The sequence below is a fragment of the Pseudorasbora parva genome, chromosome 3 (assembly GCF_024679245.1).
Source record: "Pseudorasbora parva isolate DD20220531a chromosome 3, ASM2467924v1, whole genome shotgun sequence".
Taxonomy (NCBI): Eukaryota; Metazoa; Chordata; class Actinopteri; order Cypriniformes; family Gobionidae; genus Pseudorasbora; species Pseudorasbora parva.
In genome coordinates, this window is record NC_090174.1 from 44522560 (window position 1) to 44546271 (window position 23712).

Here is a 23712-nt window from a genome sequence, read left to right on the forward strand (position 1 = left end):
CCGTCCTCCTCCCCTCCCTCTGTCCATCGCTCTTTCTTTTCTCTCAAACCCCCCCTCCTCCTTCCCCACTTCATTTTTTCCTCTCTCTTTTATCTCAGACCATCCAATCTGTCATTCTGGATCTCTGCGTCTCTCGCATGTATGATGTTTGGCTTCTTTCAGGCTTTCTCTGGACTCTCCAGCTCTCTCCCGAGGCCCCCACTTAAATTTTGATTTGATTGTCGACACAACACCAGGAGACATCAATGTGTTTCCTCTCTTTATTCTCCTGCTCTTGCTTATAATGAGACTGATCCCATACATGAGAATGACTCATGCACAATAGCTCTGGCACACTCCATATTCAGCCTCCACATAAAGTAAGGTTAATTGTATAATAAGTGTGTGACAATGACCTGCGACAATGGCTCGAGTCAATATTGACGCCGTACAGTGGGGTTTTGCAGTGTCAGGCCGTGAGCCAGTAGAAAACGGCAGCTCACGTTACGCATATGAGATTTTTTTTTACATTTCTGCTTTGGTTTGTGGTAATACCACCTGTTGCTCTTCTATGGAATTTCATCATGTCAAAATGGGCCATAGGTTTCAGTCATTCAAAATGACACGAAGCCAGAGAAAACATACTAATCCAATAGGAGATTCTGGTTTTACAACTCACTGTCTAACACAAAGACAATGCATGGCTGCTGCTGGTTGACATCGTTTCTTTTAAAATTGTTTCTACAATGGCACTTACTGACATAAACAGATCAAATCTAACAAATTAATTTCTCAAACTTGTATTTTACATTCAGGCTCCTTTAGCAGAATCACTTTCAGTTCCCGTTGTGTGTCAATGATTAAATGAGAGAAACTCAAACAAAAGAGAGACGAGAATGGAGTACAGAAACTCCTCATCCTGTCCTTGGAATGCTAAGGATCAGATGAGTTTGTTCACTGATGAAAATGTAATGCTGACTATTGCTTTAAAAGTAAACTAGTAACTAAGTTAAAATGACCCTAATGAAGTCATTTTTATAACAGCTTTTTGGTAGGCCTTATAGGAACCATTCAGATGATGTGTTAGTACAAGCTAAACTCAGAGGGGGGGAGTTCATTGTCACACTTCTTACTGATGGTCAGTCGTAGTCGTGGTGTTTGGGGATGCAGGGCTCACAATAGAAGTGTGAAGTGATGCCTATAGAAACTAATGTGTATGGATGGCTGGGTGATAAGGAGTAACTACTCACACCTGCGGTCATTAGAGAAGACGACTCACTGGGATAGAAGACATCAGAGTTCATGCAAGCATGCAAGATGGCTAAAGGAGAAAGGAAAAAAATAGTTGTAAAGTTTTTCAACAATAAAATAAAAATTACTATTTATTTTAAGTTGTTTCTGTATACTGTTAAAAATAATAGTTTCAAAAGGGATGACATAGAAGAACTATTTTTGCCCCCACACCAACAAAAGTGCAAAAATCTTTTAAAGAAATCTCTATAAGTATAATTGTAAATATTATCGCTAAAGATTTTCTTAACACATCAACAGAAATACTTGATATTTTATTTTCATCTCCTTTAAGACACCAGAACTGCATTTAAAACAATAAATGCTTGCTGTTTTAGCAAATATGTACATACACTATATTGCCAAAAGATTTGGAACGCCTGTCTTTACATGCACAAGCACTTTAATGGCATCCCGTTCTTAATCCGTAGGGTTTAATTTTGAGTTGGCCCACCCTTTGCAGCTATAACAGCTTCAAGTCTTCTGGGAAGGCTTTCCACAAGGTTTATGAGTGTTTATTGGAATTTTTGACCATTCTTCTAAAAGCACATTATTTTGTGAAATCAGGCACTGATGTTGGACGAGAAGGCCTGGCTCGCAGTCTCTGCTCTAATTCATCCCAAAGCTGTTCTATCAGGTTGAAGTCAGGACTCAACCGAGTTTAGGTCAGTCAAGTTTCTCCACACCTAACTCACTCATCCATGTTTTTATGGACCTTGCTTTGTGCACTGATAAACAGTCATGTTGGAACAGGAAGGGGCCATCCCTAAACTGCTCCCTAAAGTTGGGAGCATAAAATTGTCAGAAATGTCTTGGTATGCAGAAGCATTAAGAGTTTCTTTCACTGGAAGTAAGCGGCCAAACCTAACCCCTGAAAAATAACCCCCACACCATAATCTCCCCTCCACTAAACTTTACACTTGGCACAATGCAGTCAGGCAAGTAGGGTTCTCCTGGCAACCGCCAAACCCAGACTCATCCATGCTATTGCCAGACAGAGAAATGTGATTCATCACTTCGTCACTCTAGAGTCCAGTGGTGGCGTGCTTTACACCACTGCATCCCACGCTTTGCATTACATTTGGTGATGTAAGGATTGGATGCAGCTGCTCGGCCCTGGACACCCATTCCATGAAGCTCTCTACGAACTGTTATTGAGCTAATCTAAAAGCCACACAAAGTTTGGAGGTCTGTAGCTACTGACTCTGCAGAAAAGTTGGCGACTTTTGCGCACTGTGCTCCTCAATGACCCCGCTATGTGATTTTACGTGGTTTACCACTTCGAAGTTGAGTTGCTGTTGTTCCCAATTGCTTCCACTTTGTTACAAAAAACTAACAATTGACTGAGATATTTAGTAGTGAGGAAATTTCACGAATGAACTTATTGCACAGGTGGCAATCCATCACGGTACCACACTTCAATTTGTTGAGCTCCTGAGAGCGACCCATTCTTTCACAAATGTTTGTAGAAGCAGTCTTTATGGTGCTTCATTTTATACACCTTTTGCCATGCAAGTGATTGGAACACCTGAATTCAATGATTTGGCAAAATAGTGTATATACAAGCCTACATATATCTAGTCAGAGATATGTTATATATATATATATATATATATATATATATATATATATATATATATATATATATATATACACACACACAGAATAAGCTATTTGTAGTGTTGTGACCTTGAATACAAAGCTAGTATTGGTTAAAACTATAAAACTGTAAGTCCCATACTTTTAATTTAATATATAGAGAGAGAGCCTATTAATATATATATATATATATATATATATATTTATATATATATATATATATATATATATATATATATATATATATAGAGAGAGAGAGAGAGAGAGAGAGAGAGAGAGAGAGAGAGAGAGAGAGAGAGAGAGAGAGAGAGAGACTATTAAAAATAGAAAAGGCAACCATTTTGTACAACGCCCAAATAAAAAATTACTGTCCACAAACTGTGGATATAAATAGTACATTTAACTGAAAGAAGTTCAACTTCTATTAATGAACCAAATATTCTAATTATTTTGTGGTGAAATTATTATAAGATGGCTACAACGTGTTATTTTTTAAAGTCCGTTTAAAGACTTGCAGGTGAAGACAGAAACTCTTCTCCCCAAAACTGAATCCTCCTCCTGCTCTTGGCCTCTCTACATTCACCGCACCCCTTCTATAGTGATGCTAATGTGGAGAGAAAGAAAGCAGCTGGAGGCGGACAGTGATGAAATTCTATTATCACTCAAGCACTGAAAGAGTCGCAGGCAGGACGCACAGTGAGTTCAGCTCGGACCTGTTTCACTTTTAAGACAAACTAACGTCACTTCAGAACTTGTTGATTGTCTTTAGCCGGTTACAAACACTTCTGGCTATAGTTACAGTCAGTTCGCTTTCGTCTTTTGGACTCCCTTTTTTAGCGCGTGAACTTGTATAGCTTCGCGGACACTGAAAGTCAGTGGATTTGATTTCAAGTCTTTTAGCTGTTTACGGTGATACTTACGTATCACCACTAAACTCTGTGGTCAGTCATGTACAGCATGCTGGAACACGACATGAAGTCCGCCGTGCCACAGACGCACCAGAGCGCGCAGGGAATGACCCAGCTGAACGGTGGAGTGTCTCACGGAACTGGCAAACCGAATGTCAACAACCAACAACAACAACAGGGTAGCGATCCTATGGACAAAGTTAAGAGGCCAATGAACGCGTTTATGGTCTGGTCTCGGGGTCAGAGGCGCAAAATGGCACAGGAGAACCCCAAAATGCACAACTCTGAGATCAGCAAGCGCCTGGGCGCCGAGTGGAAGCTGCTGACGGACGCGGAGAAACGGCCGTTTATCGACGAGGCCAAGCGGCTTCGCGCACTGCACATGAAGGAATACCCAGATTATAAATACAAACCCCGCCGTAAGACAAAACCCGTGCTGAAGAAGGACAACCCGGCTGCTAAGTATCCCCTGTCAGCCGGGAACTTGCTAGCGGCAGCCGCGGCTCAGGGGTCAGGTGGAAGCCCGCGGATGGACAGCTACGGCTGGGGTCACACAGGTGGCTATGCTGGCATGCAGACGGATGCTTTGGGCTACAGTCAGCAGCTGCACCGCTATGATCTGTCCGCCCTGCAGTATCCATCCGCCATGGCCACAGCACAGACTTACATGAATGGTGCCAACTCATACTCGTAAGTTTATCATTATACCTACAAGTCGGTTTTTTTGTGTGCACTACAATAACATGCTCCCTAAATAAAACATTTCTATAGGTTTTAAAACTTTTTCTTTTATTTCTCTCCAGCCCCATGTCCTACAGCAGCACTCCACAGCAGCCCAGCCCGGTCATGTCCATGGTGAAACCGGACCAGGTGTCTCACTCTCCCACCGGAGCCCACAGCCATCAGCGGGGCCCTTTACAAGGAGACCTGAGGGACATGATTAGCATGTATATCCCTGGTGGAGACACCACAGACAATGGAGCACAGAGAGGCTATTCCAACATCCAACAGCATTACCTCACCGGTACAGCACCTCTCACTCACATCTGATCAGGAAACTGTCATTGCCTTCCTGTTTCAGGTCTGCAAGGAGGGCCGCCAGTGTCGGTTGTAGATGCGTGAACATTAACTTGATATGTAAAAAAGGATGAGGGTGTGCGGACACATGGTCGAACTGGATATCTCAAGGCAGCTGGACTTCTGGCCTTGTTGAAGTGCCTCAGAATATTGTGTGAAATGTGTGTCGCCCTTTTCTATCGCGTTTTTTTAATTTTATAAAGGTCCATGTCTGTTTTCTGCATACCGTTCGATGATTATGTCATTGAGGCCTGGTGCACTGTTGTTGGAATTGCTTATAGTAGTAACACGGCACATTTTTTCCTGTAATCAACAGGCCGTTGTTTCTAATTAACCAGTTGATGTTGACTGGTTGATATATGCTTATTATTTGCATAGTAAACCAGCTAGTTTAATATATCACTGACTACTGACTTTAAAAAGCATGGCTGTAATTGCTAAATAGGGAAAGAAGGGAACTGAGCACACATTCCCTCAGTCGCTGCTTGTCCTGATGATCTAAACACCTCAAAATGAATCTCCTAAGTTTTACTTTTAAGCTTTCATACCATAAGACTGTAACATTGTGCTGCTCTTCATTGTTTAGGTAATGCAAAAATATGAAATGCACAACGGTTTAGACTTTTTTCTTAGTTTAGATACATTTACGCCCTGAGCTTCAACAGATTTTTGTTGCATTAAAAAGTGAAAATGAAATAGAAATCCTGCTTAGAGGGATTTGACTGTATTTTCTATTAAAAAAGAACGATTAATTCTCAACTCATTTGAGAAATAGACCTTTGTGAATAGAAGTGTTGTGTGTATAAAAGGGAGTCAAAACGTTCTGAATAATGTTCATTAAAAACAAAAACTTTATGAGCTTGTTAAAAGACTGTTTGACTAAGAATGTATTGGTTTAAAATTTTTTTTTTTTTTTTTACTTTTAAGCCCTTATAGTAAGGGTTAATAATCTTGTATGTGACTTGACAACCTTGATAGAAAAACAACAAAAAAAAAATTAATAAAGTATTTTATTATTTTTGTACACTTGTCTTTGTTCTCATTATTCAAATATGAAAACCGGTCTATTTGTCTTATTATCAGTTCACAATGTGCACTGTACAACATTGCCATGCCACTCAGGTAAACTGTTTTTCAGCAGACTTTAGCATACAACATAAAAACAATACATTGAAATAATCATTTTGATTAAATGCGTGTTGCAAAAAACATCTCGAGATATAAAACCTACAGAAATAGGCTAACTCCCCATTATTACTCCAACAGGCCCCAGAAACAAGTGCAGAGTTGAAGCTACAAGTTGGTTAAAACATGATTAGCATTTCAACTACGTCTGTTCTTTTCCACTTCCACACATTTTACAAATTCGTTTCAAGCACGAGATTGTGACGTTCGTCAGTGCTAAACGCTGGAAAGAAAGTAAGCCTCACGTTTGTTTAATGATAACATGACAGGTGTTGCTTTACCATGGCGCCACAACCTACACACTTTCACGCATTAGACGATAATGTGATAAGTGCAAGACAGCCCAGCCCAAACACTTCGGCTTTTATTGCGAAATTACTGAAACGAGCTTTTTCCAATGATCACTCAAAACTCATATGGATCTACTTTATAAGGCTGCCCATTTAAAAGCGACGAGACTCGTTTAATCCATCGTTAATACGATAGCTGGCTTATGGTCCCGACATTAACGCATTTAAGTCGATATGACTAATATTATAATTAGCTAAAACGCACCAAATTAAGCAAGAAAAGGGAACAATGAGTGCAGAGGACACTGATTTTGGGAGGGACAAGGTCTTAGTTTTGGCGAGTGCTGAGGGGACATCTGACCCCCGTCACCTAACCCCGAGAAGAAAGTGGACATCGATTAAAACTGATAAAAGTTAGGAGGATCAAAACACAGAGGTCGGAAGAATATCCCTCCCTTTCTCTCGTTTTTTCATACTTTCCCCGCTTTTTCCAGGAGAGAAAGCGAGTGGCTGTCCGGCCCGTAATTGGCCGTTTCGGAGTCTCATTGTCCTGGGCTTTTGAGCACGCAGGTGCGCGCAGTAAAAGCGCGCGGTTCTCAGCGCCTCTTATGCTCGCCTTTGTTCTCCTTTCTCTCGCTCTCCTACCGGGCAGAAAATTAGCGTTGCATTGAGTGCCTCGTCTCCCCTCTCTCAGCAGTCCCGAGCTTAACCCGCTCGCTGCTCCCCGCTATTCTCATGGTAATGGTGCAGTCAGGACCGGCTAATCGGGGGTGGAGGGGAGGGGAGGAATGGGGGGAGATGCCAAGGAAAAGTAAGAGTTTTGAAAGGGGGATGGGAGTTAGAAACACTCACGCTCACGCACATATGACGACAAATGTAGTCCGCCGGACACCTAAATGCTATCGCAAGAAGCTGCGCAGAGAAGGAAGACGTCCACAAAGTCAATAAAACTACTACACAAATACTTTTTAAAAAGCAGAATGTTTCTTAAAAATAGAAATATTTTTGTGCTGATGACGCCACGCAGCTTTTTTTTTGTCAAAAAATAAATAATAAATAAATAATATAAAATGTACATACAAAATTAGTTACAATACACCACGATAATAAACATGTGAATTAAAAGGAGTAGGCTACAGCTTTGTGCTCTGTAAAATTCATAAGTGGTGTAACTGAGACAGTCTAGAAGATGCTGAAAATCCTACAAATAAATAAATAAATAACATTATTGACATTATTTCAGATGCTGCAATTTTGCTTTAAAATAGGCTATTACTAAAAAAAATTTTTTTATTTATTTTTTGCCAAATCAAGGTCAGTGTGGGATCATAGACAGTAAAAGAAAGTGTGGCATAACCAACTGCAGGAAGCCATTTTGTTGTCATGTGACAAGGAAAATATAGAACAGAAAGTTTCCCTTTAACCTGTTCATAAAAGTCAAATGATTTAAAGCAAGATATTTCAACCCTTCTAAGAAAGTGTATGTTATGTTCAGGTAAAATGAAGTTACTATAAGAAAACATGATGTTTTCAAATGCATTCAAATGCATGTTGTAAAAAAAAAAAATATCTTTAAAAATATGTTTGAAAAAATATGTTTGAAAAAAATTCTAAAGTGAATGATTTTGATTAAGATGTACACTCACTTATAATGCAAATATATTATTTCTTACTTTAAGCCTATCTCTTACTTGATGGTTAAACTTGCTCTTATTTTATTGGTAGGCTATATGTTTTATATTGTGACGATCCAGTACTAACATGTCATGTGTAGGGAAAGGTTGGGAGATACGTGAAGCCATGAAGAATATCATCCAATTGTGTAAGATTTGTTTTGATATTAACATCTTATTTTCAAATTAATCAGTTGGCAAACTCCAAAACTGAGCGAGCATTGTGTGTGTGTGTTTGTGTGTGTGTGTCTCTGTGTGTGGGGGTTCATTTGAAGGGGGAGCCAGATTTTCTTGTTGAAAGCATAAAATCTCCTAGCAACAAACAGAGGCTTCCACAGGTTGTTCCCAAAGCAACAGCAATCCCCCAAACTAACCCCAAAACTCAACCCCACACCCACCAGAGAGAGAGGGGAAGGAACAGACTCCACAATTTCAGTCGAACATTTAAATGCTCATGGACTCACTCAGACAATTTGAAAAACCTTTTTATGCACGTTTCCCATACACATTATCAATTTACTCAAAAAAGTTCACAACCTGATTTGATCTCTAACAATAATTTGAATCGTGGTTTATATACACTGACAGTCAAAAGTTTGGAATAATTACGTTTTTGAAAGAAGTCTCTTAAGCTCACCAAGGCTGCATTTAAAAATAAATAAAAATACAGACAGTAATATTGTGAATTATTACAATATTAAATAGCTGTTTATATTGACATTTTAACAGCCATTATTAATTCAGTGTTACATGAGCCTTCGGAATCATTCTAATATGCTGATTTGGCCTTCAAGAAACATTTCTTATTATTATCAGTTAAAAACAGTTGTGCTGCTTAATTTTTACGAGGAAACTGTGATACATTACAAAATTGTTTGTACAATTTTCAGTAGAAATCAATAGTTCCACTAAACAAGGGTGTATTAAATTGTGAATGTACTGTAATAAAATATTTCTATGTCAAATTGTGTTTTCTAATGACCAAAATATCCTGAAAAAATGTATTACAATTTCCACAAAAATATGTTTTCAACATTGATGATAATAAAAAGAAATCATTTTAAAATGTAACAATATTAATTGAAATGTAATAATATTTCACAATGTTACATTTTACATTATCAAATAAATTCAGTCTTGGTTTGCATAAGAGATTTTAAACATAAAAAAATATTATTATATATAACTCTTTCATTTCTGATAAATCATGAATACAACCATCCTGCAGACACACATACAGTAATTGAGAAAACTAACAAAATTATTATTATTATTTACTGATTTAAGGTCAGTTTTCTCTGAATCTGAGCAATGTTCTCGCAGTCTAAAAGACTTTCAATTATACCTCAGTTTCCACAGAATGTGTTTTTCCTTTGGCAGAATACTAAGTTATGTATTAAGCATGATAAAGTATTTAGCCAGACAGTGAGGGTCTAAGTTTGGCTATATATGCGTGTTTTGTGGCTCGATGGGACACGGTTGCTATGCTCCAGTTCAGAGCTACAACAACGAGCAGGACCAACTGCATACTTATGCATTGCTGTCTGCTTGAATGCCATCTAGAACATTATTATGGTTGACTTGCACGCACAAAAAAAAAGTGAAAGAGAAGTAAAGCAGGTTTGTCTGTGCAGAAGCCAGATTGAAGGTGTGGTACTTGTTAGTCAAAGAGTGATATAACAAACATTTGTGCAAAAAAAAAAAAAAACATCCAATGACTGACGACAAACTAATGCGCAGAATATCGTCACAATTGCTTAACTAACGTCATAAAGCACACCTAGTGTTAGTGAGTCACCAGAAACATGTCAATTATTCTAACTTTGCTCTTAAGCATCAATCATCTCGGTTATAATCAGACGTAAGTGCTGATCTATTATCAGCTCGCCTTTTTCCATATATTGACATTTATAGAACTACACTAATCTTAAAATAGATCAATACCAACAAAAATATACACTTTATACCGGTCAAAAGCTTGGACAAACCTTCCCGTCAAAGAGAATGGGAAAGTGTCTCCAAACATTTGACTGCAAGTGTGTGGCATATTGTTTCTTCTATTCAGTAAATTTGAATTGATCTTGATCTTAATAGGCAGATATCATCATTCGAGACGGCTGATATATTGGTGAAATATAAAATATTTTGAAATTGATCAGTATTAGTTGATATTGTATATTTATTTGTACATGCACTTTTACATCAAAGGCCAGTTTACACCAAAAACGATAAGTATATTAGCGTCCACACCAGAGGACGGTATTGTTCGGTTTATTCTAAGCACGTGCTTGCCTGCCATTTCTCGATATCGTTTCTCTGTGTCATTATCGTTATAGCTTAGGCGTGAACTCTGCTATTCATTAACATTGAGAATGATTTTTTAGCACTATATCTTTATCGTTATTTTCCTTGGTGTGAACGGGCCTTAACACTGTTAAATGTAACATTTACCCAAACTTCAAAATGAATTCCTATTTTTCCAACTATATACAGGTCCTTCTAAAAAAAATAGCATATGTGATAAAAGTTCATTATTTTCCTTCATTAATGTAATTATCAAAATTAAACTTTCATATATTTTAGATTCTTTTAGATGATTTTGGCATACAGCTCATGAAAACCCAAAATTCCTATCTCAAAAAATTAGCATATCATGAAAAGGTTCTCTAAACGAGCTATTAACCTAATCATCTGAATCAACTAATTAACTCTAAACACCTGCAAAAGATTCCTGAGGCTTTTAAGGGTGCGTTCACACTTGTCATGTTTGGTTCGATTAAAACGAACCCTGGTGCGGTTGCTCGGTTAGTGCGGTTCATTTGAACATATGTGAACGCTGCCATCCGAACCCTGGTGCGCACCAAACAAGCGGACCGAGACCGCTAAAAAGATGGGTCTCGGTCCGCTTCCAAACGAACTCTGGTGCGGTTCGATTGATATATGAACGCAACACGGACCAAAGACATGTAAACGGACCAAAAACCGGACGTATAATGTCACAAGAGGCCACGCATAATGCAGCTGATTTGACGACGCGGAAAGATCGGTGTACGTTATCCAAAATGAGTAACTTTAACGTTAGAGGGCAAACGTAGAGCAACGAGGAAGAGCCTCATCAATATTTGGTCTGACGAGCATGTTTCGAAAATGCTAGAAAAAACATACAAAAAGCATACCTGGCTCTTCTCATCAAAGTTCCTGTGTTGCCCATTATTAGCAGGTACAGACGACAGAACGGCCGTCTCTTTTCTGCACAACGGAGGAAATCCTGCTTCTGTTTTGAATGTTTTGAACATTTTATGAGCTCTTCATGAGTTCTCAGCGGGTAAAAATAATGCCACATGTACACACATAAAATGATCGCGTTTAATCCAGCACACAGCGTGGTTTTGAACATTTCATGAGCTCTTCATGAGTTCTCTGGTAAAAAATAATGCCATATGTGTTACACGCATAAAATGATCGCGTTTAATCCAGCACACAGCGTTGTTTTGAATGTTGTGAACATTTCATGAGCTCTTCATGAGTTCTCTGGTAAAAAATAATGCCATATGTACACGCATAAAATGCCCGCGCGTGTAATCCGCACACAGCATTGTTTTGCATGTTCGGTAAACGAGCTCCTACGTCATATAAGCCGACCAATCAGGTTGTGAGCGTCTCCCTGTGCCTTTGGTTCGGTAACTTTAGGTTCGCTGTTAAAAATGCCCGTGTGAACGCTAAGCGGACCAGGACTATTATGTTTGTTTTTGTTTTTTGGTCCGGACCAAACTAACCAAACGAACCGAACTACAAGTGTGAACGCACTCTAAAAACTCCCAGCCTGGTTCATTACTCAAAACCTCAATCTTGGGTAAGACCGCCGACCTGACTGCTGTCCAGAAGGCCACCATTGACACCCTCAAGCGAGAGGGTAAGACACAGAAAGAAATTTCTGAACGAATAGGCTGTTCCCAGAGTGCTGTATCAAGGCAGCTCAGTGGGAAGTCTGTGGGAAGGAAAAAGTGTGGCAAAAAACGCTGCACAACGAGAAGAGGTGACCGGACCCTGAGGAAGATTGTGGAGATGGACCGATTCCAGACCTTGGGGGACCTGTGGAAGCAGTGGACTGAGTCTGGAGTAGAAACATCCAGAGCCACCATGCACAGGCGTGTGCAGGAAATGGGCTACAGGTGCCGCATTCCCCAGGTCAAGCCACTTTTGGGCAACAGAGAAGCAGCACTGGACTGTTGCTCAGTGGTCCAAAGTACTTTTTTCGGTTGAAAGCAAATTTTGCATGTCATTCGGAAATCAAGGTGCCAGAGTCTGGAGGAAGACTGCGGAGAAGGAAATGCCAAAATGCCTGAAGTCCAGTGTCAAGTACCCACAGTCAGTGATGGTCTGGGGTGCCATGTCAGCTGCTGGTGTTGGTCCACTGTGTTTTATCAAGGGCAGGGTCAATGCAGCTAGCTATCAGGAGATTTTGGAGCACTTCATGCTTCCATCTGCTGAAAAGCTTTGACTGAAGATTTCGTTTTTCAGCACGACCTGGCACCTGCTCACAGTGCCAAAACCACTGGTAAATGGTTTACTGACCATGGTATTACTGTGCTCAATTGGCCTGCCAACTCTCCTGACCTGAATCCCATAGAGAATCTGTGGGATATTGTGAAGAGAAAGTTGAGAGACGCAAGACCCAACACTCTGGATGAGCTTAAGGCCGCTATCGAAGCATCCTGGGCCTCCATAACACCTCAGCAGGGCCACAGGCTGATCGCCTCCATGCCACGCCGCATTGAAGCAGTCATTTCTGCAAAAGGATTCCCGACCAAGTATTGAGTGCATAACTGAACATGATTATTTGAAGGTTGACTTTTTTTGTATTAAAAACACTTTTCTTTTATTGGTCGGATGAAATATGCCAATTTTTTGATAGGAATTTTGGGTTTTCATGAGCTGAATGCAAAAATCATCAGTATTAAAACAATAAAATACCTGAAATATTTCAGTTGGTGTGCAATGAATCTAAAATATATGAAAGTTTAATTTAAAAGTTAAATTAACTTTTATCACATATGCAATTTTTTTTAGAAGGACCTGTAGATTACAACATTGTAATGCCTATAACGTCGCTTGCAAAATGATAAGTGTTAGCTTTTAGAGTTTTCTTTTTTACTTGATTTAGACATAAGCGTATAAATCATTAATATCAGCCATAAAGATCTGTTCACTGCAAGCACGGTGATAGCTGTGTCCCAATTCAGAAGCTGCATCCTTCGAAGGCCGATTGTCACAGCGGCACGGCGAAGGCTGTCCCAATTCGAAGGCTCCTTTAAACGGGGCCTCCAAGTGCGTCCTTTGTTTCCCTGTCAATGAAGGATACAACAGATGGATCCTTCACGGCCTAGCCAACAGAATTCATTGTCGCTGATGACGACAGGATTTGTTTTTTGTTGTTGTTGTTTTTTTTTCTTTTGGGGGGGGGGGGGATTCTCCAAAGTTATTTAGTCTTAAATAAATAACTCACCGAACATTCCAAAACAATTCTATGTGTTAAATGTGCCTCTTGTATGTGCGTAGCCTGCAAATGATGTTTTTTTGACCAGATGAGAACTTTTAAAGAGCTTATAAAATGTGTAAAGGAGTCTAAAATAAAGATCTGCTGCGATGAAACTCAGTTGTGAAGCCTGAACCAAACTGTGATGGCAATATCATGACAATGACTAGAAAAAAGAGGTAGACTTGAACATTGTCCTGTCTCATCTTATTTTTGAGATGACTGATGACCAGAGTTCATTTGGAACTCATCTTTTCAGGGGTCTCTGTATTCTTATTTGGTTGATACCAGGGTTCGGATGGCAGTGTTATAGCAATCGCGGCATGGGTTCGTTTTAATTGGCCCAAACATGCCAAGTGTGAACAAACCTGATTGAACTTTCAAAAAAGTCCAGGACAAACATTACAGCCATTTGTTATAGATGTCACAGTGGCTAAGCAATAAAAACAATACTCTATAGGCTATGATAACGGCACAGAGAAAAAAAGAAAAAGTATATATATATATATCACTTCCAAAATTACTTTTTACCACATGATGAACAATAAAGACATTGACAGCCAATCAGAATCCATCAGAGCTTGAGCATTTAAATTGGCAGATTACATAATTAAAAATTATAAAATTATTTCACTGTAAAAAAACAAACTAAAAAAACAAAGAAGAAATATAAAATACTCTGAAGGGTCATACTGGCAGGTGTTTCAGTTTGCTTGAGAGAGTTGAATAAAGCCACATTTATAGAACATATTTAGAACTAAAGCTGCTTGATAAACTGCATTTCAGTTCTATTACCACATGTGAAAAGTGAAAACACATTCCTATCACTAATTTTATGTGAATCCAACCAGACGGAAAAAAATTCAAGAACCGTTGTAGGTATGATGGGTGACAGGTGATCTTTCCACACCTCTTTCTTTATCTTGTGCTCTCTCACACACATTTTGTTTGAGCATATAAGCAATACGTCATTTCATTTTTTATTTTTTTTTTCAGCCAGAGTACTATTTTTGGTAGGCGCATTATTTGCCAACATCTTTGTCAGTTCACAGGAGAAACTGAGGAAAAGTAGTGTTTTGACATGCTGCACTGAACTGCAAAGGGATTACAACACTCAGATTGAAGTATTGATCCACTGCAGCTGCTCTTGCATGGAGGATGAAGAGAGACAGAGAGGAAGACAAAGAGAGAGAAAGATAGACACAAAGCTTGCAGTCTGATTTCTGAAAGAGTGTTTTTCCACTTCACTCAAAATAACTGCATCAACTTTGAGCACTTTTGGCCATGTGGACCAAGAATGTAAACTTTGCAACACCTTTTACACTCTCAGTATTTCATTATAATAGTCTACTAACAATGTCCATCAGTGCATATACATACATCACAGGGGAATTTTCTCTGAAAGTCGTAAACATTTAAACCAAAGCCTTATCTGACATTTAATTGCGGAAATTGATAAAAAAGTTAATCAATTGTTTTAAATGAATTGTTGGATTAAAATGGCTGACTCCTTTATTTAGCTACGCCTAACTTCATAGCTAGCATTTTATGCAGTATGCACATCCAAATACATTATTTTTTTATTTTCACACATTAAAAAGAAAAGTCAAAATTACACTTAATAATCTGCACATCACGTCTCTTTTGCAATTATTTCCTCTGATACCTTTGTCTTCTTTGGTAAACATGTATCATAACTTTTAAAGAAACATTATTGTTGAAAATTTGTTGGTCATCATGGAAATCTGACACCACATCTCGAGAGACATAATTGGTGTAAAATAAATAAATAAATGTGTATATATAGAGAAAGATAGACACAAAGCTTGCAGTCTGATTTCTGAAAGAGTGCATATATATATATATATATATATATATATATATATATATATATATATATATATATATATATATATATATATATATATATATATATATATATATCTGTTTACTGTAATATAAGTTCATTTTTTTCTACTTATTTTACACACAGCACTCCATATTGACAGAAAAACAGATTTGTTGACAATTTTGAAGATTTATCTAAAAAATAAAACCTTAAATATCACATGGTCCTAAGTATACAGACCCTTTTGTATTTAGTAGAAGCACTCTTTTGAACTAATTCAGCCATGAATATTTTTGGGAAAGATGCAACAAGTTGTTCACACCTGGATTTGGGGATCCTCTGCCATTCTTCCTTGCAGATCCTCTCCAGTTCTGTCAGGCTGGATGGTAAACGTTGGTGGACAGCTATTTTCAGGTCTCTCCAGAGATGCTCAATTGGCTTTAAGTCAGGGCTCTGGCTTGGCCATTCAAGAACAGTCACAGAGTTGTTGTGAAACCACTCCTTCATTATTTTAGCTGTGCTTAGGGTCACTGTCTTGTTGGAAGGTGAACCTTCGGCCCAGTCTGAGGTCTTGAGCAGTCTTGAGAAGGTTTTCATCCAAGATATCCCTGAACTTGGCAGAATTCATCTTTCCCTTGATTGCAACCAGTCATCCTATCCCTGCAGCTGAAAAACACCCCCACAGCATGATGCTGCCACCACCATGCTTCACTGTTGGGACTGTATTGGACAGGTGATATATTTCTCCACACATACCCTCTCTAACCAAGGCTCTTCTCCCCTGATAGTTCAGTTTGGCCGAATGGCCAGCTCTAGGAAAGGTTCTGGTTGTCCCAAACGTCTTCCATTTAAGGATTAAATGTGGCCACTGTGCTCTTAGGAACCTTAAGTGCAGCAGAATGTTTTTGTAACCGTGGCCAGATCTGTGCCTTGCCACAATTATGTCTCTGAGCTCTTCAGGCAGTTTCTTTGACCTCATGATTCTCATTTGCTCTGACATGCACTGTGAGCTTTAATGTCTTATATTGACAGGTGTGTGGCTTTCCTAATCAAGTCCAAACAGTATAATCAAACACAGCTGGACTCAAATGAAGGTTCAGAACCATCGCAAGGATGATCAGAAAAAATTGACAGCACCTGAGTTATATATATGAGGGTCACAGCAAAGGTTCTGAATACTTAAGACCATGTGATCTTTCAATTTTTAAAAATATCACAAAAAGTCTGCAAAAATGTCACCAATTCTGTGGGTTTCTGTTAATATGGGGTGTTGTGTGTACATTAATGAGTAAAAAGAGTAACTTAAATGATTTTAGCAAATGGCTGCAATCAGCAGCGGCACGCCGATAGAGGGCGCTGTGGCACTGACCTGCCGTCGACTTGTCTGCCTGTTTTTATTTGTATTATTTATGTTTTAATAATCTCTCATTTTTAAACATAACGGGTGTAATTATATGCCAATAATAGGTTAGCTTTAGAATGTGTTTAGAACTAACTGATATTTGCATTCAGGTTATGTTGGTTAAGTAGCAATAGGCCGTCTTCCCGGGGCTCCAGTTCGCTCAGCCCTACAGTACTGTAATTTAAGCCAATGGTTCCCTGGTTTCTACACAAAAAAAGTTTATATTTCACCAATCATCGTTATGGAATTTTATGGTTTGGGTGCGCTGAAAATATTGCCTGTAGTTCTAAGATTAGAGCAGTGCACCTGCTGGACCACGGGACATTCAGCCTGGCAGGCGACGCGGGCGAAGTTGAGTTGCACTAATGTAGTCGTGGGAGTTGAACTAGCCCCCAAATTTTAATTAAATTGCTACAAAAGAAGAACATTAGCAAAAAAACTCCTTGTAAAAGAATTCAGACCAGACAAGCCAGAAGAGAATAGGCGCGAGAAAAGGAGAAAACCTACGAAAGAAGCTTTTCCCGAGGTTGGTTCGATCGAAAGGCCTGGCTACTAGCTGTGGTTACGCTAAGGCAATCTTTTGCTTACAGTTTAAAACAAGTGCTTGTGACAGCTCATGGACACACCAGAAACATATATCTAATATTATATTTATATATATACTAATTTATTGTTATGCATTTGCACTTTTCTATCTGGACATGGAGCATAATAAACATGCAACTTTTTCATTATCATTAGCTGTGAAACTGTTGATTTCTAAACTTTAAAATGTTAAAATTTTTAACATGAAAAAAAAAATTGTATAGGTGGGGCTATTTTGGGGGGGGGGGGGGGGAAGATGGGGGGGATAAAATAGAAAATAAAATAGCCCCACCTAATATTTTTCACCAGCCACCAAAATCTGAATACTTTCCATTCCCACTATATATATATATATATATATATATATATATATATATATATATATATATATATATATATATATATATATATATATATATATATATATATATATATATATATATATATTTTTTAAATCAACCCTGGTATATAAAAGCACCAACAACTTTTGAAACACCCCCATATATATGAGGTTTACGTCATCTGCACTCGTTCACAATTTTTAATCGTTCGTGTTTGTCCAAATTTCAGAACACCGTGAATTACTATCTACAGTCGGATCTGTATCATCAGCCATCAGTCACTCAAGTGCGGCCCACACAGATAGAAATACTCACCAAACACCCAGTGCACATTCTTAAGATATATGGAAGAATTGCATCAATGGGCTACTTATCAGACACAACCAAACAACACACATCAAAGTGATCCGATAATGCAGACACAATCACAAACTCTAAAACTCATGTAAAAACACATGTAACCCTGTAAGTATGAAATACATAGGTTAATCACTTTGTTTTTAACATAACTCTTTTAAGTCCTCACACACGATTCTTTCAGACCCTCATGGGCAGGGCAAACAAACACACGCATGGTGTGGCGTTTCCACACACACACACACAGATTAGATCATTATGATGGTAGATTGAGGTCTGTCAGACAGGTAGATAAGGAGCGAACCACACGCATGCACAGACGCTTTAGAACTCGTGTTTCAGCGAGTTTTCATTGCTCCGGAAACGCACACAGCCCCGCAGAGAAGACCTCCCACAAAGCAGACAGAGCCAAGACTACACAACCAGACCCAACAAACAAACCACACCACAGCGTCAACACAGCGCCTAAGCAACACCGGGGACATGCTGTCCTGTCATTTCAATGCGTTTAAACTACTTGTTGACTTCACTACTAATCCCCAAGATACTTTCATCCAAAATAAGTAAAAAAAACTGATTATGTAAAAGGAAACATCTTTAGAGGTGCTTAAACAATATTAGAAACATGTTTTATTACAGAAAATGTTTTCTAAAAATGCACAAAAAGTATAGCATAAAACTTACAAATACAAACATTTCATGAGACACTGGATGATTGACAACCTCTTTTTCCAGGAGTGCAAATGCACATTCTGAGATGTAACTCCAATTCAGAATATACCTGACCAAGTGACAAAAAAACAGATCTGAAAAAAAATAAAGAACAACATATATTTAAAGTGGTACAGAATGTTTTTTCGGTCTCTCACTAAACTCAATAATTAAAAGTAAACACTACTCTTCTGCCACCTAGTGGTGCCTTTTTGTAATCTTCACAAGCACACAAGTTCATTACTACTGCCACACAGAGGCTGAGTTGAGAAATGAGTATTTACATTAAACAAAGTGCTAAATGCATCCTTTTTGTAACTTAATTTAAAAACTTGCTTTTGTTTGCTATTGGTTGGTATCATTTTCTTACAGAGATGGATCAGACGACCCAACTAATTGATTTCACTGAACAATCACACCTATTCATGGCACTGCCAATTAACTGAAGTGCAGTATTTTCCCAGTAGTAAGGTTCACATGTCATCCAAAAATATTTAACTTTTTACTGAATTCACCTACTGATATCCTGATTTGATATCAGTACTAATATGAAGCCATTACTAAACACATACAATTCATTTGATAACCAACTGCAGGGGGTTCAAAAGCAAACCTCAGGAGTCGGAAAACCTCTTTCCTTTGCCTGAGTCAGCCTCACTATGCAATAGCAGGTTTTGACATGCATATTCTATTGCTAAACAATAGAGTATTAATATTGATAGAAATGAGATTTCACAATGATTTTCAGAGCCATTCAGTGAATTAGTGTGCCAAAAATACTGTACTATGGGGGCACTAGGATACTTTCTGCATACAAACAGTTTCATTTACCTCTTTTATTCAGCCTTGTCTTTCTGCACTTGCCCTTCTTTCTCGTGTTTCGTCATCAATTTATTCCAGTACATTAGGATCTGTGCTAGCATCACTCCACTGCCACAACAGGCCAGTGCATGCATCTGACTTGAGAGAGAAAGTCCTGTGTCCTTCAGAAAAAGAGATATTACAATAGGTAATATTAACATAGTTTTTAGTGTAAGGGGATAATGTGTGAATTTTTAAATAAATACATTTATTTTCTGTATTGTAACATATCTTAAAGTCTTGGCTTAAAAAAAATATATCAAACATTTTTTTACCATTTTTGCACAGAAAAAAAAGACAGTGCTTTAAACTTTGACCCTTTGTGTGACAAGATGATCCAATACCAGAGCGCGTTGTTACACGACTACAGCGAAAGTTTTCACAATGGAAGCTGTCATTAGGTTTTCTGAGTTGCAATATCAAGTAAGAACAACTTTAAAATCAATTGAATCTCTTTACAAACAGACACATAAAATATTTGGTCAGCAGTCTAATAATTATCATCACTGCAATATCATGCAATACAAATTATTCAACAACATTTAAATATAAACTAAAGTTGTAATGTGTATCATGTGTAAATTGTTGTGTATGATTTCGTTTTTATTATTTGTGGATAATAGTGATTTTTTTGTGTGTAAATGTGATCATTTACTTTGTTTCAAATTTCAAACTTTCTATTTTAATTAAAAATTAAAAGGTCAAAATAGTTTTTTTAACATATGCATGGATAAATTGTTCACAATAAGATCTCAAACATGTTTTTTTTTTCTTTAAAATTATAAGGAGAATTGTCCTCTCATGCCGACTAAAGACACTATAACAGCCACATTTTCGACAGCCACAAAAAGAAATAGAGAAATTCATCATTGTTTATAATGCAGAGCGTTTTCTGTGATGGGTTTAAGGGTTGGGTTAGTGGGATAGAATATACAGTATGTACTGTAGAGTACCCACAAAGATAGTGTGTGTGTGTGTGTGTGTGTGTGTGTGTGTGTGTGTGTGTGTGTGTGTGTGTGTGTGTGTGTGTGTGTGTGTGTGTGTGTGTGTGTGTGTGTGTGTGTGTGTGTGTGTGTGTGTGTGTGCGAGTGCGTGTGCGTGTGCGTGTGCGTGTGTGTGCGTGTGTGTGTGTCTGGACCTGCAGGGAACTGAAGATACGCCCCAGAGAGCCGAGAAAGACCAGGAAAACAGAGAGTGCAGACAGCTGTCCTGTGTGCCCATATTTGAAGTTACTGCCTGCCTGGAAAAACTGAACACACACAACATAAAATACAAAACACAAAAACAAAAATCAGTTTTTATAAAGAAAATGTTATAAAGGGGTGCAAAGCCCTGTCTCACCCTTCCAGCAATAACCAGCAGCACATTCCATTCATGTAGGGTCCAAACCACTGACACAGGGGTCAAAGGTGAGGCCAGAAGGAACATAAAGCCACAGTATAGCGCAAGAAAATATACACCTGCATGAAAAAACCCAAACAAACATTAGATTATGAAAAAGGACATTCTCACCATATGGTTTAGGCCCTCCTTTTCTAACCTTTTATGGTTTTCCCTCTGTAGTGCTGGATGAGCAAAGCCAGGACAGCAATCTGGATCAATGCAAACAAACTTTCCCCCCAGGCTCTGCAAACACACACGCACGCACAACCACACACACACATTCATGTCTTAGCATGACTGCAAACACACTAAGTACAATCCTCTCTACATTATATGTAAACTTTTGACATTACCCTATGGGAAAGCTTTGAGTGTAGCAGAAAGCTGCATGAGTAGAGATGGCCAACAGCTCCAGAAAAATAGATGTCAGACACAGTCCATTAGAACTTCCAGACCAAAAAACTTTCCAGATCTGAGGCAGTGGAGCTGTGTAAAGAAATTAAACTGCTACTTATTTTATGAATATATTTTGAATACGCCACTGTTTTTAATAAGTCTGTTTTCATTTAAGTTCAAATAAATGTGTTATGTGTTTTTTTGTTGTTGTCATTTTCAGTAGTTTTTTAGTTTGTATGAGAAAATACGTTATAAATGTTGGATTTATGCAAAACCGACGTCAAATAGACTACTACTTACCAATAACAATTCCCATCAAAACCCATATTCCCACAGTTTTACTCAGGATAATCTTCAGACAAGGTACTAGAGAATAAAACAAGTAAAGTAAAGAAGTGCAAAAAAAGAAATGTCATGTCTACAACCAAACACACCGGAGACTGAATCAGTCAGCTTTGAGTCTGTGACCCACATTAAACAGCATTACAAGTAATATGTCACTCAACCTGTTAAAAGTAAAATACCTTATCAAATTAATTTGTTTAGTAGCCTGTTTTCACAAATCATGTTTGAATATTCACTGACATTTTCACACGTTTATTCGATATAAAGATGTCTCTCACCGTGCATAAAGTTGAAGTAAATGAAAAAGTAGTCATAACATTTTTCTGGCATGAAGTAAGTAAGCAAAAATTCTTTCAACGGAGTCATCGTCTCTTGGTCAGACGTGTCCATAGTTCATGTATTCCTGTCGGGGGTCGTTTATCGTATCCCGACCTAAACCTTCAGCACGGAGAATAATCAGTGATTTGGGTAGATTGACAGATTCATTTACAGGGCTAAACTAACTCGAGCAAAATTAAACAAGTTACTTTGTCGTCTTTTTATAGCGTCTAAGCAAAATATTTTTTGAACTAATGGCCATTCTTAACAAATGGATTTTGTAAAATCCACCAAAACTGCCACTAGTTTGACGGGAAAGCAAGATCGACTCACCAATGATGTTTAAGTTTTAAAGGGGGCGTGCGTGTCTCTGGATTTAGAGTGTACCGTGTAGCCTAAACAGTGTTGTCTTTAAAGCTCCCGAACGGACAGACCTTTCATGGAAGTGTTTTAATGCAGTTAAATGATCTAATAACCAAAGCCAGTTCAGTTCATAAACTAAACGTTTGTGTATTTCCGCAATTCTATGTTTTTTTTCCATCTAAGTTATGCCGCGCCAGCAACGCTGGAAAATGTATCAGGGGGGCGCTCGCGGCTCACAGACAAATGCTCTTAATATTCCTGCCATAAAAATCGTAAAAATATATAACATAGCCGTATGCTGGTATGCGGTTCCGAGTTCAGCAAAGATAGGCTACTACTTATGTATTTATTATTTGAAATGAAAACAATAATTAAGTCAAATGCTCCACTCGGAATTTATCATTATTGCCTATTGTGAAGTCCCATCTTATTTATTTATTTATTTATTTATTTATTTATTTTAAGTTTTTCTAGCCAGATTTCCCTGACTGTGATTCTATCATTTTCTTCTGTTATCATACTTTCAGTTAGAGAGTAATTGATGAGATGTTATTAAAAATATGAATTAAACATAGTCCATGTGGCTACTGATATCAAATGTATTTTATACATTCTATAAAAAAAGAAAAAAAAGAAAAAGGCTATGGTATGGGGCCATTTAGATTATTTTTAATTAGCTATTTTACTACTATATTACAAAAGTTTCCATTTATTCCCCAAAAAATAATACACAGAATGAGGCTACATTTCGTATGGACTTTTTAAGATGCTGTAAATACAAGATTTATTAATACAACATTAATTTATGTTTTGTTTTAAAAACCTCTTTCAATGCTTTGATTATTCTCACAAATGTAAGGTTCAGAGGATGTTTGGTTAGTGCATATTAAGTGCTGGAGAGCAAACAAAGGAATTGCTTTTATTTTCTGAATTGACAGTATGGAAGAAACTGAGGATGTGGATGAGGATTATCCTGTCATGCTAATCGGATTGTGTTTGTGACGCCAGTGGAAGAATTTAATTTTACAATCATGTTAAAAATTAAATCATGAAAGAATACTGAGATAAGATGCCCAGATAAGAGGGCTTTATAATCCCATTGTTCAATATTCTTATAACAGTGTTATTCTTTGTCTGATCTTAAGTAAACTATTTAAAACACTCCAGAACAAGGGAACTGGGTATACTACAGGGGTATAAACACGTAACCACTAGCGCTCACTGGATACATTAGAAGTAAAAATTAGATGAAACAATTTTTTTC

At 37.9% G+C, this 23712-nt stretch overlaps 2 protein-coding genes across 9 annotated transcripts in view; one reads left to right on the plus strand and one right to left on the minus strand.

Annotated features, from left to right (window-relative positions):
• The window catches only part of mpdu1a (mannose-P-dolichol utilization defect 1a), a 30544-nt gene extending 7923 nt beyond the window's left edge, over nt 1-22621 (minus strand). For 2 of the 8 annotated variants that reach the window (XR_010904407.1, XR_010904405.1), the window contains exons 1-8: nt 22046-22400; nt 21723-21788; nt 21380-21512; nt 21184-21269; nt 20985-21103; nt 20782-20892; nt 19614-19765; nt 1230-1300 (exon numbers count right to left, since the gene is read on the minus strand). Coding sequence is in view for 5 of the 8 variants with exons in the window: in XM_067439078.1 (XP_067295179.1) it covers nt 19619-19765; nt 20782-20892; nt 20985-21103; nt 21184-21269; nt 21380-21512; nt 21723-21788; nt 22046-22157 (774 nt within the window). In the remaining 3 variants the exon portion in view is untranslated. The other 6 variants (XR_010904406.1, XM_067439076.1, XM_067439079.1 and 3 more) reach the window with 6 other exon arrangements.
• On the plus strand, nt 3505-5877 carry sox19a (SRY-box transcription factor 19a). Its single transcript, XM_067439073.1, has 2 exons — nt 3505-4466; nt 4580-5877. The coding sequence occupies exons 1-2, from the start codon at nt 3817-3819 to the stop codon at nt 4824-4826; spliced, it is 897 nt and encodes a 298-aa protein (XP_067295174.1). The 5' UTR covers nt 3505-3816; the 3' UTR covers nt 4827-5877.
• Nucleotides 22622-23712: the final 1091 nt, after the last annotated feature.

Bases quoted from the DNA above. Each gene is read 5' to 3' on its own strand.
- sox19a (XM_067439073.1), top strand. From the start codon at position 3,817: ATGTACAGCATGCTGGAACACGACATGAAGTCCGCCGTGCCACAGACG. The intron at 4,467-4,579 runs GTAAGTTTATCA...ATTTCTCTCCAG, and splicing joins AATGGTGCCAACTCATACTC to CCCCATGTCCTACAGCAGCA.